Below are 14,776 nucleotides of genomic sequence, written 5' to 3'. Positions count from 1 at the left end.
TATTTCATTAAGGGTATGGTGGGGTTTGTTGGTGGAGAAGCCATTATGATCCATATAATCCCTGTCAGCTTGGAGAACTGAAGGTGTCCCCATATTACTATTTTGCATCTGCTTTTGATTGAGCAGCAGTGGCAGAAATCAAGGGCAAGTTTCTTCCTGAACACAGTTGCAGCATGACCAGCAAAGACCAGATGAAAGGGAAATTGAGTTAATATATATCCTGACCTGGTGCTTTTATCTTTGCTATTTAGCATTTTACAGACCTGTTCTTTGATAGGGAGTGGGGGAGGGGGGCACCTCAGGTGGTAGAGTTGGTATTTACAAAATGTCAAAATGGAGGATTAAAAACATCTTGCAGTACAATTATTCGTGGTATCAGGACCGTCCAGCATTGAAGATTAATCATATCCCCATTCTAATAGCTTGTACCATCAGATTCCCAAAATTTCCCTTATTCCACTGATGTGCAACCTGTTTAAGAGTAACTTATGAATTAGTTGTTGCTTGAATTACTTTTGTAATTTAGAAATCAAATGAGGAGCTGTGTTTCAACAGGAGATTTTTAAGGGCCTTGTGTCAATTATGTAATGTTTCAATTTTTGAATGCAATAAGACGTCATCTCTTAAATTAGTACTGTTCTTGACTAGAGATTTGTACATTGAGGGGAAGGAAACGTGTTCAAACTTCATATGAGCAAGGAATTTCATTGCACCATGGTGTATATGAAATAACATAATCTGAAGCAGTCCGAGAAGATAGTTCAGCTTGATATTATGAAGGGCAATTTGGGATGGGGAATAAATTCTGGTCTTGACAACAACACCAGTGTCCCATAAATCAATAAAAAAAAATCAGTTTTATAAAGAACAATTCTGAGAGTATTTGAAGTAATTCATTACACATCAGAATAAATGTTACTTAAAAGGTGTTTATTTGCAGCTGATTGCCTTTCATTTTTATACCTCTCACAGTCTTGCTCAGTGGTTCTACAGTGCTCCTTCTCGGACCTGCCCTCAATGTAGAATACAGGTACTGTAACTGATAATATTAACTAATTGCATATCCCTTGCTGTGCCTTATACATCATAATCTAAATAAGAAAAGAAAGTTTAATTATGAATGTAATAGAGGTACAATACAACAAATGCTGCATTTGCCATAGGGTCTCAGGGCTGAGAGAGTCTCCTATAGCTTTGCAGTTCAGATTGCTAGTCTACATAGTTCTGATGGAATATACCCATGTGTAAGTGGAAATAGGTGAGTTCAGGGTCTGCATTACTATTAAACCTGCTACCTCCTATCTAGTAGTAAGCTATCATAGGCTCAGGGTGCTAAAGAGAGGTGAGGGGAGAAGTAAACAAGAGAAGTAAATGGCTGCTGGAAATCTGAAATAAAGACAGAAAATTCTAGAAATTCTCAGCATCAGACAGGATTAGACAGAAAGAGAGTTGACGTTAAGGGAGATGGCCGTGTGTTGAGAAAATTAAAGGGAAAGTGTTTAAGTTGATGGAGGTGGGCATAATATTCTCATATGGTGAACACTTTTTTTACTTGTATCAAAAGAACTGAGTGAAAACCAACCACTTCTCCCACAAGACAGCGGTTTGGAAACTACTTATCAATCTGCTTTTGCCCGCATAGTGTGAGGAAAATGAAGACTTAAGTTATAAATGGCCAAGATCTTTTCAAGAAAATATAGATGAGAGAAGTACAATAATTCTACCTTTGCCAGCATATGGTGTGATGAAAACAGAGACTGAGTTATAAATGGCCAAGTTCTTTTTAAAAAAAATATAGATGAGAAAAATGCAATAATTCTGTCTCAAACATTTATAAGTGTAATTACCTATTACTATTAAATTTCAGTGTTCTAAGATACTGTTAAATCAACATTAGATTGTGATTCACATGCAAATGTTATATTATTTCATATAGTCTTTTCATTATTTTGTTTGAATTTTGCTATTTTTAAATGGTTTTAATGAAGGAATTAGATTTAAGAGATTCAGCATTGTAGTAAAGTTCACTTAAAGCTTTTCTGATGGTAAGTTGAATCTCTCATCACAAAGTGGAAATCAAGGTGATGGTGGAAATCTCTAAGAAACTGTAGTACACAAAGGGCAGTGAGGGTTCACAATGAAACTTTTTGGGAACAAGACAAGCACTTCGAGATTGGGCTAAGGAACATTGTTGGGTCCGAATGCAAAGAGCCTCATTCTGAACTTGTTCTTCCTAACCAGAAGTGCTGGCACAGTGTATAAAATAGTTCAGTTTCTCAGTGCTGATATAACTCACCATCTTCCTAGACAAATATTCTTGGTCAGATTGTTCCCGAAGGATTCTCCCCAACGTAAAGCATTATACCACAAAGAAATACCCAAAATATTGATGAGCTTCAGAATTTGAAAGTTCTTATATTTCTATTAATATAAAAAAAATTGCATCCTCCATTTCCTAACAATGTTTCTCTGAAATAAATTGTGCTGTCCACAGTTGTAGTAACTGTTTATGTAAATTTGTTGAGTGTAAATACACGTTCCCAATAGTGGAGACGTGTCACCCTTTTTAAGTTATTTTCTTCACTACAGCTCTCTACCTCTTGTAGGAATGCAGTTTGAATGAAAAGGCAGTCATTAAATTAATGGATTTTCAGTAAAAAAAATAGTATTGCTACAGAAGTAGTGGTCACAACAGAAATACTGTGTGTAATTACATGATTTCAAAGCAGCCCTTAATGTGTTGCTAATATTTTATTTTCCTCACTTTTGTAACATGCAATTAAATACCCTTTATTGGTCACTGAGCGGATGTGGACATCTTTGGCAAGGTCAGCATTTATTCACTATGGCAGAATGAGATGTACTTGTCTTCTAATAGGTCAGTGCAAGATACATCGTCAACAAGCTGTTCTTTGACGTAGGTGAGGGGGAGCAAGTGTTAGATGCAGAAACTCTCCAGGTAAGGCTGCCTTTTGGTTCAATACCTCAGTTTTTGTTAAACGAAGCACGTTCCCAGTAAAACTTTTGTGGTGCTATGTTAATGAGTCTTCAGTGTTTTGTATGTTCATCATTAAAGACAATCAAGGTATAGTATATCTGGCAATTTCTTGAAATGAATCGATGAAATATTTAATATAATTTACTTAAAATAGACATTTAAAAGTTAACACAAAATAAAATTATTGAACGGCAGAATTCTGAAAGAAAGAAAATAGTGAAAATATTCACCAGGTAGGACAGCATCAATCAATAGGGATATACTCTGTTTCAAGCTACTACCTGGAGTCTTCCTAGCGCTTCTATTTTTTTCTGATGACGTTAACTTTCAATAAATTCTGTAAGAATCTACATGGAAATCACCACTTTAGTCTGGATCAGCTACATTCTTTTTATGTTAAAATGACATTTCAAGAATTTAAGAAGGGGTCTTTTGTTGCCGAACAGTTTACTAAATAGGTATTTTTCTAATTTCAAAGTTAAAGTCAAAATTTTGAAATGATCTTAAACTTTACATAGCAAAAATTTTACAATTAATGTACCCTGCCATTTAAAAAATAGGGGTCACTATATTGTTGCAAGATTAATATAGTGACAATCTTGCAGTGACCAGAAAAAGCTTCTGGTATTCACTTCCAGTTTTAGTTGGTTTTACTTAATTTGTTTTCCAATGGGCAGTTTGAGGCAAAACCTACTTGACCTCTGGTTGGAACTAATCCTGGTAGAAAACAGCTGGTGACATCCTCCTCGCAGGTCAGCTCGTGTCTGTCTTCCGAGTCTGTACGTTGAAACATAAAAGGCACACCTGAATGCCTGCTCCTCCACAGGACATGTCACCGAATCCATGGTAAAACACAAATGTACTGAGATCAAGGGCTGGATGGCAGAAGTAGTGTGTCCTATTCATTTGAAAGGGATCACTGATCTCCATTAAAAATGTGAGTCCAGGCATTGGGTTTCATTTTAGCTTTATGTTTTTAATTAATTTTTAGTTATTTTAAGCACATTTATTATTTTTTTCTATTAATTTGAATTGCTTCTAAATGTCTCTATTCGTGAAAGACGTGTAAAAACATTTAAAAGGTCTTTGACAGCAATTTATGGATGGGGCTTCAGGATCTGTCAGCTAAGGCCTGGACACCAATCACATCTAGTCCGCTTTGCAGTAAGGGTCACTGCTTCTAAATGGATCGATTCCAGGGAGCTGTGAAATGTATCATGAAACAAAGCAGAGGATGGATGCAGGGAGTGATATAAATGGTCATCTGGTGCACTCTATACATTAGCTTTTTGGTACATCTATTGCAAGTTAATCAAATAATAATTGTCGAGGTGGCCAATAAATTGATAAATGTGAATATTGGAAATTTTTAATTAAAACCAAGTGATAAATTGAACCCCTGGCAAATGCTGGGAAACTGAAATAAAAACCAATATTGCTGGAAATACTTGAAGCTGGCAACGCCAATGGCAAAAGAAACTGAGTCAATGTTTCAGGTCAATAACTTCATCACTAAGTTTCCCTCTTGAGATTTGATTTTGTTTCAGTGAATAGTCTGCAGATGCTGCCTAACATGCTCCATTTAGTTAAAAGTTATTTTAATGTGTGATGTTTCAGTATTCACTTGACTGGTTCTTAAATAATAAAAATTTTGCAGCTATTATTATGAACATGTCCCTATTATATACATTAATATATTTTTATTTCTCCTAATCTAATTTTTACTTTTCTCAGAAACTGGTAATTGAGTTAAATAAAGAACAAGATGTTTGCAATTTTACTTCAAATTTAATTTCAGAGAGACGTCACCATTTTTATTTAAAATCAGAAATAATTTGAAATTGCTGAAAATAAATTAAGACCTGTCTGTCAATCTTACTTCAAATTACTTGGACCAATGTGATAGTATGCTGTCTCCAAACACTTCCAACAAGTAATTTGGTTTATATTTTCAAAATTAATATGTTCAAGTGTTTGAAATCCTTGCTAGTGTTCTGTGCTCTATAAATCCTGTGGACTGAAACCTTAATTCTTGTAAACTTTCAGAATGAGTTGGACAGTGTCAAATCTCAGCTGTTACTGAAAGGTAGGATCACACTTTGTTTTAGCATACTCATTAGTATCTTGAGGCACAATTGTGAAATAGAAATACAAAATAGAATGGGCTATGCAGTATCCAGTAAATTGTGCCACATGTGCTACTTTTAAATTTAAGGATATAGATATGATATCTGCTGTGACATGTTTATCTAAACATGATGAACCATTTCAGTTGTATTGGCTTTTTTTTAAAAAAAAGCTTTGATTGGCCAAGAATTATATTTGCGTTTACATGTGGAATGTTGGCCAATAAAGCTGAAAAGTTATGACGTGCAGATTGCACCTTAAACCCTTAAATCTCTATTTAATGACTGTTGCTGTATTTTTGTATTTAGTATTTTAGTTGCTTGTTATTACTTGAGAGGGTAGATAATGGAACCCCTAGATGCCGTTGATGTTACTGGCTGTAAAATATAGGGAGCTCCATCTGTCGAGCACACTCCTTCCAATGGCAAGTATCCCACCTTGATCTTGCCGCATGGAGAATAGTGAGCTTGAACCAGTTCTCTAATATGCTGTATCTGTATGTAAGAGTAGGGTATTAAAAGAACAATCAGAGAAGAGAACGCAGTACTGAAGTTGGGGGTGTAATAGGACCTGGCACTGCAATTTAATTATGATCTCCTCTGACTTGTACTCTTGAGCTTTTCCCACATAATGTCATAATATAATGGCTCTGTTGACTTAATTTCTACTTTGGTTGGACATTTTGAACTCTGGCAATAAGAACAGTCAGGCATTCACATTAGAAACAATAGTGGTCTAAGTCTGATCCCAAGAAAATCCCACCTAATATTTATAATCTATCCCTGAAATAATACCTCTGACAAGTACCTGTAGTTTTCAACCTTTCAGGCACTTCTATACATTCCTAAGATTTACTCCAAATCCCATATGTGTTGGGTTTAACTGATGACCTTTCATTTCAGACTTTGTCAACTGACTTTTCGTAGTTTAGGCACAAAAAAAGGGCTTATTAGAATCCACATGGAATGTTATTTCATCAGAGAAGGTTGTTTCATTTATGAAGCATGTTTTCTTGTTCCAGTGGTGCCCTGAAATATTTCATAACCACTGCAGTGCTTTTGACATGTTTTCATTTTTGCACTGAAAAACAGGTGCTGTCCTTGTAAATAAGAAAGGTTTCCAATTCTGTGATTGGCATCCTGAATGCATTAATCTTCCCATTAAAGGGAATTGCTATCATCTCTCCATCATTGTCTTCTCATCTGGTACTATTGTTTTCATAGAGCTTGGAACACCCAATGTTTGTAATTCTTGAGTAGAGTTGGCAGTATCTGTAGTTTGATATCTTAACATGTTGGTTCTGAGGAGTAAAAAATGGTTGGATTTACATGTGTCTTTTTGTGGTGGTAAACTCAAAGTGTCTCAAAACACTAAATTATCTTTCAATTTATGTTGACAGAAAATTGAATACAGCAAGATCCCAAAGACAGGAAATAATATGAGATGGTATATTTTGTTCTTCTGGTAAAGTTGGTTGAGAGATGAGTGGTAGCCCAAGAAACCGATCAATCTCGTGTTCTTCTTTAAATAATGCCATGGCATCTTTACATACAACAACTCACATTTATATAACCTCTTTATTGTAGCAACACCTAGGGCACTTCACTTGAATGTTATCAAATAAAATTTAACACTGACTTGCAAGAGATTAGAGCAGATATCTAAAAGCTAGGTCAAATTTGTAAGAATTGCCTTCAAGAGACATTTTAAATGGTATGGCCTAAGTGAGTTCATTGTGTTAATGACATTATTTATGGTATGCATTAAGAAAGTTGGAGTATTTATCTGCTCTTGACCTTCATATTTGGTTTCAGGGAAAGAAAAGAAGGACCAACAATCGATCATTGATACACTGAGGAGCACGCTGGATAAACGGAATGCAAAAGTGGAGTCTTTAACAAAGGAGCTGAGTGAGGCAGAAATGCTGTGCTCAACTCTCAAGGTATTTTATGCATACATTTGTTTTCATCTGACTGGACTGTAATCCACCTGCGTGCACCTATTCACTGGTGCATGAATCTTTCTTTACATTGACTATGGGTTTTATTTTCACAGAAGCAGGTGAGATACATGGAACAGCAGCAAGACGACTCAAAATCTGCAAAAGAGGAGACACGCAGGCTTCAACAGAAATTGAAAACCTTGGAAAAGTATGGAAAAAACATTTTTTTATATAACAGTCCTACAAATCTCTTTGGTTAATTATGGAGAACATGCAGCACAAAACAACTCATTATCTTCAACAGTTTTATGCTTGTATTTGTGGTGCACATGGACTATCTCCCACCACTCTTCATCTAATTCTTTCAGCTCAGTCGTTGACTAATTTCCCCCTTACAATTATCTAGCTTCACATTAATTTATTATTTAAGCATTTGAAATTTATTATTGTGCATTGCTCGTAAATCACATTGAACTCAAAGTCACATTGAATAATGGCTTTACTAAGAATTTAATCATAGAATCATGCGCAATGGGAGGAAGCTAATCATCTGCTCCAGGTCACAAAATTTACCACTTCCACTCTTTTCTGATGAATGCCCCCCAATCCTTTCATTGATACCTTGATAGTGTAATGGATCATGCTGGTGGTTGTCTTCATTCCTTTAAACCCAGTGAGACTCTTGCTTTAGGGCGAATGTCTCTTCACTGATGGCCCAAACTATTTCATTTAGGACTTTTAAAGCCGTCTTTAACTCTATCTCCAATGGCCATGCATTCATATATCTGTCACGCTTAACTTTGTACCACCTTCATCTGTTCCATTTCCCACACAGCTGCTCTCGCACTCAGTGAAAGGATAGAGTTCCCCATGTCCTCATCTTCCATCCCACCAGCCTCCACATTCAATCCTTTGTAATTTCTGCCACATTCAATATGATGCCACCACATACGTATCGTTCCTTCTGCCCTTTCAATATTCCGTAGTACTTGTTCCCTCTGTGATGCCCTGGCACACGCATCCATTTCCACCAACAACCACTCTCCCTTTCACGGTGCCTCCCCATGTAAGCATCGGAGACGTAAAACCCTTTGTCCCTTCATTGCCCTCCCCTACCTTCTCTGCTACCCAGACTGACATGTTTCTCTCCTTCTCAGTTCCAACGAAGGGTCTCAGACCTGAAATGTTAACTGTTTCTTTTTCCGCAGATTCTGCCTGACCTAATATTTTTCCAGTATTTTCTGTTTTATTTCACCTGCCCTTTTACCTTTGACTTTTCCGCCAATCGATAATCTAAACACTCCTTCCGGGTGAAACAGCAATTCACTGAACTCTTTCTTTAGTGTACTGAATTCAGCACTTGTAATGTTGTTTGCCCCACACTGGAGAAACCAAACGCACATTGGTTGACAGTTTTGTAGAACACCACTGCTCGGTTTGCAAGGATAACCCTGAGCTCTTACTTGTTTCAGGTTAATTCTCTATCCCACTCTGACTCTGAAACTTTGTTTTACTTCCTCTGCAGATGCTGTCTGAACTGCCAGGTATCGAATGCATCCTCTATTATTTCAGGTTTCCAGCAACTACGGTCTTTTGTATCTCGAAGTTCCATCCTTGTTCTTTTTCGTTCCTCTCTTTGTCCTCATTCGTTTTGTTCAGACAAATCACCATCCTCAGCTGGCACTGCTGCCTTCTGTCTCATTCTTGGTCTCCAGTCAATCACAAACATTTCCTTTGTTCTCTCCACTGCTTCACTTTATCTGTATCTTAAATTTTTTTTAATTTTTCTAATTTTTAATTTTTCTTTGATAAAATAATCTTTCTGATTTTTCTTTGATAGATCATCTATCTGAAAGGTTTATTCTGTTTCTCTCTCCACAGATGCTGCCCAATCTACTGAATGTTTCCAGCATTTTCTGTTCTTATTTCAAAGCCTCATGAATTTTTTTCCCTCATTACCAAACATGAGAATAAGAGGAAAGATACAGGGCAATTAAATTACATTTTTTTTAACAATAATTAACAAAATCACCTTAAACGGAGGCCCCATCTGCTCTTAGATGTAAAAGATCCTGCAGCAATAATTTGAAAAAGAGCATGGGAACTCTCCCTGGTGCCCGGATCAATATCTTAAAAACAGCTTTTGTGGTCGTTATTAAATTGCTCTGTTGGAGTTTGCTGTGTGTGAATTGTCTGGTAGCCTATATTACAATAGTGACACCCAATAATACAGCATCAGCTCCAAAGCACTTTGTGTCATAAAAGATAGGAACTGGAATTAGTTTATTATTGTCACTTGTACAGTGAAAAACTTGTCTTGCATGCTGTTCATACCGATCAATTCATTAATTGAAGTAGTACAAGGTGCATTGAGGTAGTACAAGGTAAAACAATACAGAATGCAGAGTAAAGTGTTACAGCTACAGAGAAAGTGCGGTGCAGGCAGACAATAAGCTGCAAGGTCACAAAAAGGTAGATTGTGAGGTCAAGAGTCCAACTTATTGTACTAGGGAACCGTTCATAGTCTTATAACAGCAGGATAGAAGCTGTCCTTGAACCTGGTGGTGCTTTTAAGCTTTTGTATCTTCTGCTTGATGGGAGAGGGGAGAAGAGAGAATGTCCCAGGTGAGTGGGGTCTTTGATTATGTTGGCTGCTTTACTGAGGCAGCAAGAAGTATAGACAGTGTCCATGGAGGAGAGGCTGGTTTCCATGATGTGCCTAGCTGTGTCCACAACTCTCTGCAGTTTGTTGCAGTCCCGGGCAGAGCAGTTGCTGTATCAAGCTGTGACATATCTGAGTAGGATGCTTTCTATGGTGCATTGATAAAAATTGGTGAGTGTCAAAGGGGACATGCCAAATTTCTTTAGCCTCCTGAGGAAGTAGAGGCGCTGGTGAGCTGTGGCGTCTACGTGGTTGGACCAGGACAGTCTATTGGTGATGTTCACACCAAGGAACTTGAGGCTCTCAACCCTCTCGACCTCAGCACCATTGATGTGGACAGGTGCATATACATCGCCCCCTTTCCTGAAGTCAATGACCAACTCTTTTGTTTTTCTGACATTGAGGGAAAGGTTGTTGTCATGACACCATGTCACTAAGCTCTCTAACCCCTTCCTATACTCCAACCCATCATTATTTGAGATACGGCCAACTACGGTGGTATCATCTGCAAACTTGTAGGTGGAGTTAGAGCAGAATCTGGCCACACAGTCAAGAGAAGGAGTCTGAGGACATAGCCTTGTGGCGCACCAGTGTTGAGAATAATCATGCCGGAGGTTTTGCTGCCTATCCTTACTGATTGTGGTCTGTTGGTCAGGAAGTCAAGGATCCAGTTGCAGAGGGAGGTGTTGAGTCCCATGTCTCGTAGTTTGGTGCTGAGTTTGCTTGGATTTATATTATTGAAGGCGGAGCTGTAGTCAATAAACAGTAGTCTGGCGTAGGTGTCTTTACTGTCCAGATGCTCCAGAGATGAGTGTAGGGCCAAGGAGATGGTGTCCGCCGTAGACCTGTTTCAACAGCAGGTGAATTGCATTGGGTCGAGGTTTTCTGGGAGGTGGGAGTTACTACGTGCCATGACCAGACTCTTGTAGCACTTCTTGATGGTGGATGTCAGAGCCACCGGGCAGTAGTCATTAAGGCACGTTACCTTGTTTTTCTTAGGTACCGGGATGATAGTGGTCTTCTTAAAGCAGTTCCTTTTATCATAAAACAACAAAGCATATTTTTGTGCCCTTTTTAATGATAAATTGTAAGATAGCATATCACTGATTTTTAGCCAATCAGTTCTGTTTCCTCACCACAAAACACATTCTCAAAGGACAAATAGGTGTCAACGCTGTAAGCACCTTCAGCCAGTACCTTGTAAATTAAGCACGTAAGAAGAGGTCTCAGAGGTACAACTTGCCTTTATATAAAAAGAAATTGTTTTGTAACATCGTAATAATTAATTATGCACAGTGGGATAGACCTAATAATTGAGTCAGGTCAGGTTTCTTACAAGTTTATTTCTTGTTCCCAGCTAGAACAAATGCTCCTCTTATTGTTCGGTACTTAATCAACTTCTTCCCATTTTACCCTGAAGATTTAACACCTTGTTTGTGGCCAGAAAATCCACATGGTACCCTGTGTACCATGTATGATGGTGTGAGCTACCATCCTGCTTGCTGTCCTCTTCCCGTGTCCCTATGACTGCTCTTGCAGCGCAGGTCATTTGACTTCAATCAGGAGCAAGAAGCTCAGTTGACGTACCATCTCGGCCTGCTGGTATCTCCCAGTAATGGGCAAGTTAAGCTGATCCAGTGTGGCCCAGAATTCAAACTTGAGAACCTGCAGGTCCATATAATTCACTTACTCATCTGATAGACATGGGGAAGCTGTACTCTCTCCACTTTTATTTGTGCTATTGACACCACTGTAGAATCATGAGATCATAACCCAGCCAATGTTTGTTCTCCAGTATTCAGGTGCTGCTTCAAACCCAGAGGCCAGAGGTTGAAGAAATGATCCGGGAAGTCGGAGTAGGACAATCAGCAATAGAGCAGCTATCCATTTTCTGTATCTCCTTAAAAAAGTAAGAAAAAATGTTTTATATTTCAAATAATCCAAATGGGAGTGGAAAATCTCTTCTATTTTTAAGCTATGGAGGATTCCAAGTTTAAGTGCGTACAATGTAGTTCCTCACAAAAATGAATCCACAGCGCTCTACTACTCTTTACCCAGCATTGGTGCATTAGAAAATCTTGAGCCAGAACCCACAATGAAAGTTCCTGTAGGAAATGTCACTGTGCTTCAGCAGATGGTGTTTACTTTGGGGTGGGACTAAGGCAGGTGGTTGTAGCAGATTTGGAAAAGTTTTCCTGAGGGGTCTTACCCCCTACTATAAACAGACTGAGAAACACTTGTTTCCTTCCAAATGGGTGCAAATTACAGAGATTAAAAGGGATTCATTCGTCAATGCACATCTTGTTCAACAAAATTGTTCCTTAAAGTTTGAAGAAATATAACTTTGCCCATGTTAACCTATGCCCTCGAAGCATAAAATGGGAGGAAGATAAAAGGTATAACAAACCAAGGGTGTACCAACAAAATCCTTGAACTCTTAAGAGGATCCACTTCACATGGGTTGTTGTGTTTTTATTTAACGAGCTTATTTCAGATACACAAAAGAGAAACTAAACGTTTTAAAATCTGGATGTTTGAGATCAAAAGGGTCACTAATTAAATGCACTTCCATAACAGATCTCCTGTTATTTCATTTAGATAACACTAGTATTGTTTGAAAAGTGTATCTATTTTCCTGAGATGAGGCTCTTAAGAAATAAAGATGACTAAACTTCTAGTGGCTGAGGATCATAGTTAGTGGAGCCCAAAAAACTCTGCAGAGACCTCCAAACAATATGGAGGGAAGCAATCACTGCAGGGGAGAGAAGACCCTCCAGAAAGAACAGTGTACAGGCATTGTTAATTCCACCTTCAGATTTAGCAGGGACTGCCATTGCCATACAGGCCTCTACTAATGTACAGTGCTAATATCTGGCAGATTGGGAGCACTATCTTGGGCACAGATCCATAGTCTCTTAAGCTCAAGGAAACAAATGTAACAGTATATTGCTTTCCTCAGTACATTGGCAGTTTAGCCATTTTAAGTTCAACTGTCACATTGTTTTTAATATTGCAAAGTGAGATTGATTCTTTTTGCAGCTTTATAAAACTCTGGTTAGGCCACATCTGGAGTGTTGTATTCAATTCTGGTCACCCCATTATAGGAAGGATGTGGAGGCTTTGGAGAGGGTGCAGAAGAGGTTTACAAGGATGCTGCCCGGATTAGAGGGCATATGCTATGAAGAGAGGTTGGACAAACCTGGGTTGTTTTTTCTGGAGTGGCAGAGGCTGAGGGGAGATCTGACAGAAGTTTATAAGATTATGAGAGACATACGTAAGTGGAGTAGACAGCCAGTATCTTTTTCCCAGGGTCAAAATGTCTAGTACTAGAGGGTATGTATGTAAGGTGAGAGGAGGTAAGTTCAAAGGAGTTGTGTGGGGCAAGTTTTTTTTACACATAGAATAGTGGGTGCCTGGAATGCGCTGCCAGGGGTGGTGGTGGAGGCAAATATGATAGAGGCATTTAAGAAGCTTTTAGATAGGCACATGAACATGCAGAGAATGGATGAATATAGACTTGTGTAGGCAGAAGGGACTAGTTTAATAGGTTTTTAATTACTAGTTTAATTAGTTCAGCACAACATCGTGGGCCGAAAGGCCTGTGCTGTACTGTTCTATGTTCTGAATCTCAAAACTAATATTTTGTGTGTCACTCTTTGAACTATGAGCACCATGCAATAAAAATGTATAAGTATTAAAATATATAGACAAATTTGCTGTTCAAATGGATTTGATCAAAATGCTAAATTCTTTATGGAAAAATACAGTTAAATATTTCTGATAAGAAAAATTCCTCGCGCCCCAATTAATATTTTTAAATGAATTTTGGAGGAATATTTCCTTCAACCTTTTGAAGTAGTGTAGTGGTTAGTGTAACACTATTACAGTACCAGTGACCCGGGTTCAATTCCGGCCGCTGTCTGTAAGGAGTTTGTACGTTCTCCCCATGTCTGTGTGGGTTTCCTTCGGGTGCTCCGGTTTCCTCCCACATTCCAAATACGTACAGGTTAGGAGCTGTGGGCAAGCTATGTTGGCGCCGGAAGAGTGGCGACACTTGTGGGCTGTCCCCAGCACATTCTCAGTAACGCAAAAAGACACATTTCACTGTGTGTTTCGATGTACATGTGACTAATAAATAAATATCTTATTGACCAAGTGTGGCAAAAGAAAGCACCCTAGCTATCAATACAATAAAGGATCACCAATAAATATTTAACTAAATATTTTGCATAATAAATTAACACATCTCTATTCTAATTTGGGCGGCAAAAGAGTGATGACTATTTGAAAAAAAAATATGGATTGTCCATTCTTGCACTTTAGAGCAAGTTGAGTAGGAGCTCCATTGAAATGACAGGAGATTTGTTCTGAAAGTGCATTTAATGCACTGACAGACTTTATTATTGGGAATCAATAGTTCTTACACAGAATTGCTATGAAATTAACTCGGAACTAGATTACCTGTCACAAGAAAAGCACCAGAGAATCATTTACAGTGTATACTAGGCATTAAATCTTTCATAGTTCCTTGAGAACATTAAAATATCTGTAGAATTATGGATGACGGTTACACAAACAATGTTAAAAGTGTACAGCTGTGGCCCAGTTGGTGGTATTTTTGCCCAGAGGGTTGTGGGTTCAAGTCGCTCTCCAGAGATCGAAGCATAAAAATCCAAACTGCAATGTCGGGTGAATGCCACACTGTCAATGAGATCATCTTTCAGGTGAGATATTAAAACAAAGCTCAGCCCGCCTCCCCAGATGGTCATTTAAAAAAAATCCCATCAGCCTATTTCAGAAATCAAAGGGATAAAATGATAGAATGATAGAGAAGCAATCATTCGACCCATTGCCTGTGCTGGTCACAAAAGCTTTCCAGCCTAATCCCTTCCAGAGCTAGATCTGTACCCCTGAAGATCACAGGACTTCAAGTACACATCAAAGCACTTTTTAAAAGTGATTAAGGTTTCGTTCTCCACCACCTTTTCAGGCAGCGATTTCCAAATCTCTTCTTCTCTCGGGGGAAGGAATATATCTCCATCTTCCT

At 38.2% G+C, this 14,776-nt stretch overlaps 1 protein-coding gene across 4 annotated transcripts in view; it reads left to right on the top strand.

Annotated features, from left to right (window-relative positions):
* traip (TRAF-interacting protein) overlaps positions 1–14,776 on the top strand; it is a 37,775-nt gene that overhangs the window by 5,334 nt on the left and 17,665 nt on the right. For all 4 annotated transcript variants that reach the window (XM_052018018.1, XM_052018017.1, XM_052018015.1 and 1 more), the window contains 6 exons: positions 973–1,030; positions 2,879–2,959; positions 5,045–5,084; positions 6,940–7,067; positions 7,181–7,275; positions 11,525–11,638. In XM_052018018.1, coding sequence (XP_051873978.1) covers positions 973–1,030; positions 2,879–2,959; positions 5,045–5,084; positions 6,940–7,067; positions 7,181–7,275; positions 11,525–11,638 — 516 coding nt within the window. The remainder of the gene's footprint in view (positions 1–972; positions 1,031–2,878; positions 2,960–5,044; positions 5,085–6,939; positions 7,068–7,180; positions 7,276–11,524; positions 11,639–14,776) is intronic.

Source organism: Pristis pectinata, chromosome 6 (assembly GCF_009764475.1).
Source record: "Pristis pectinata isolate sPriPec2 chromosome 6, sPriPec2.1.pri, whole genome shotgun sequence".
NCBI classification, from domain to species: Eukaryota; Metazoa; Chordata; class Chondrichthyes; order Rhinopristiformes; family Pristidae; genus Pristis; species Pristis pectinata.
This window is presented reverse-complemented; position numbering and strand designations above follow the sequence as displayed.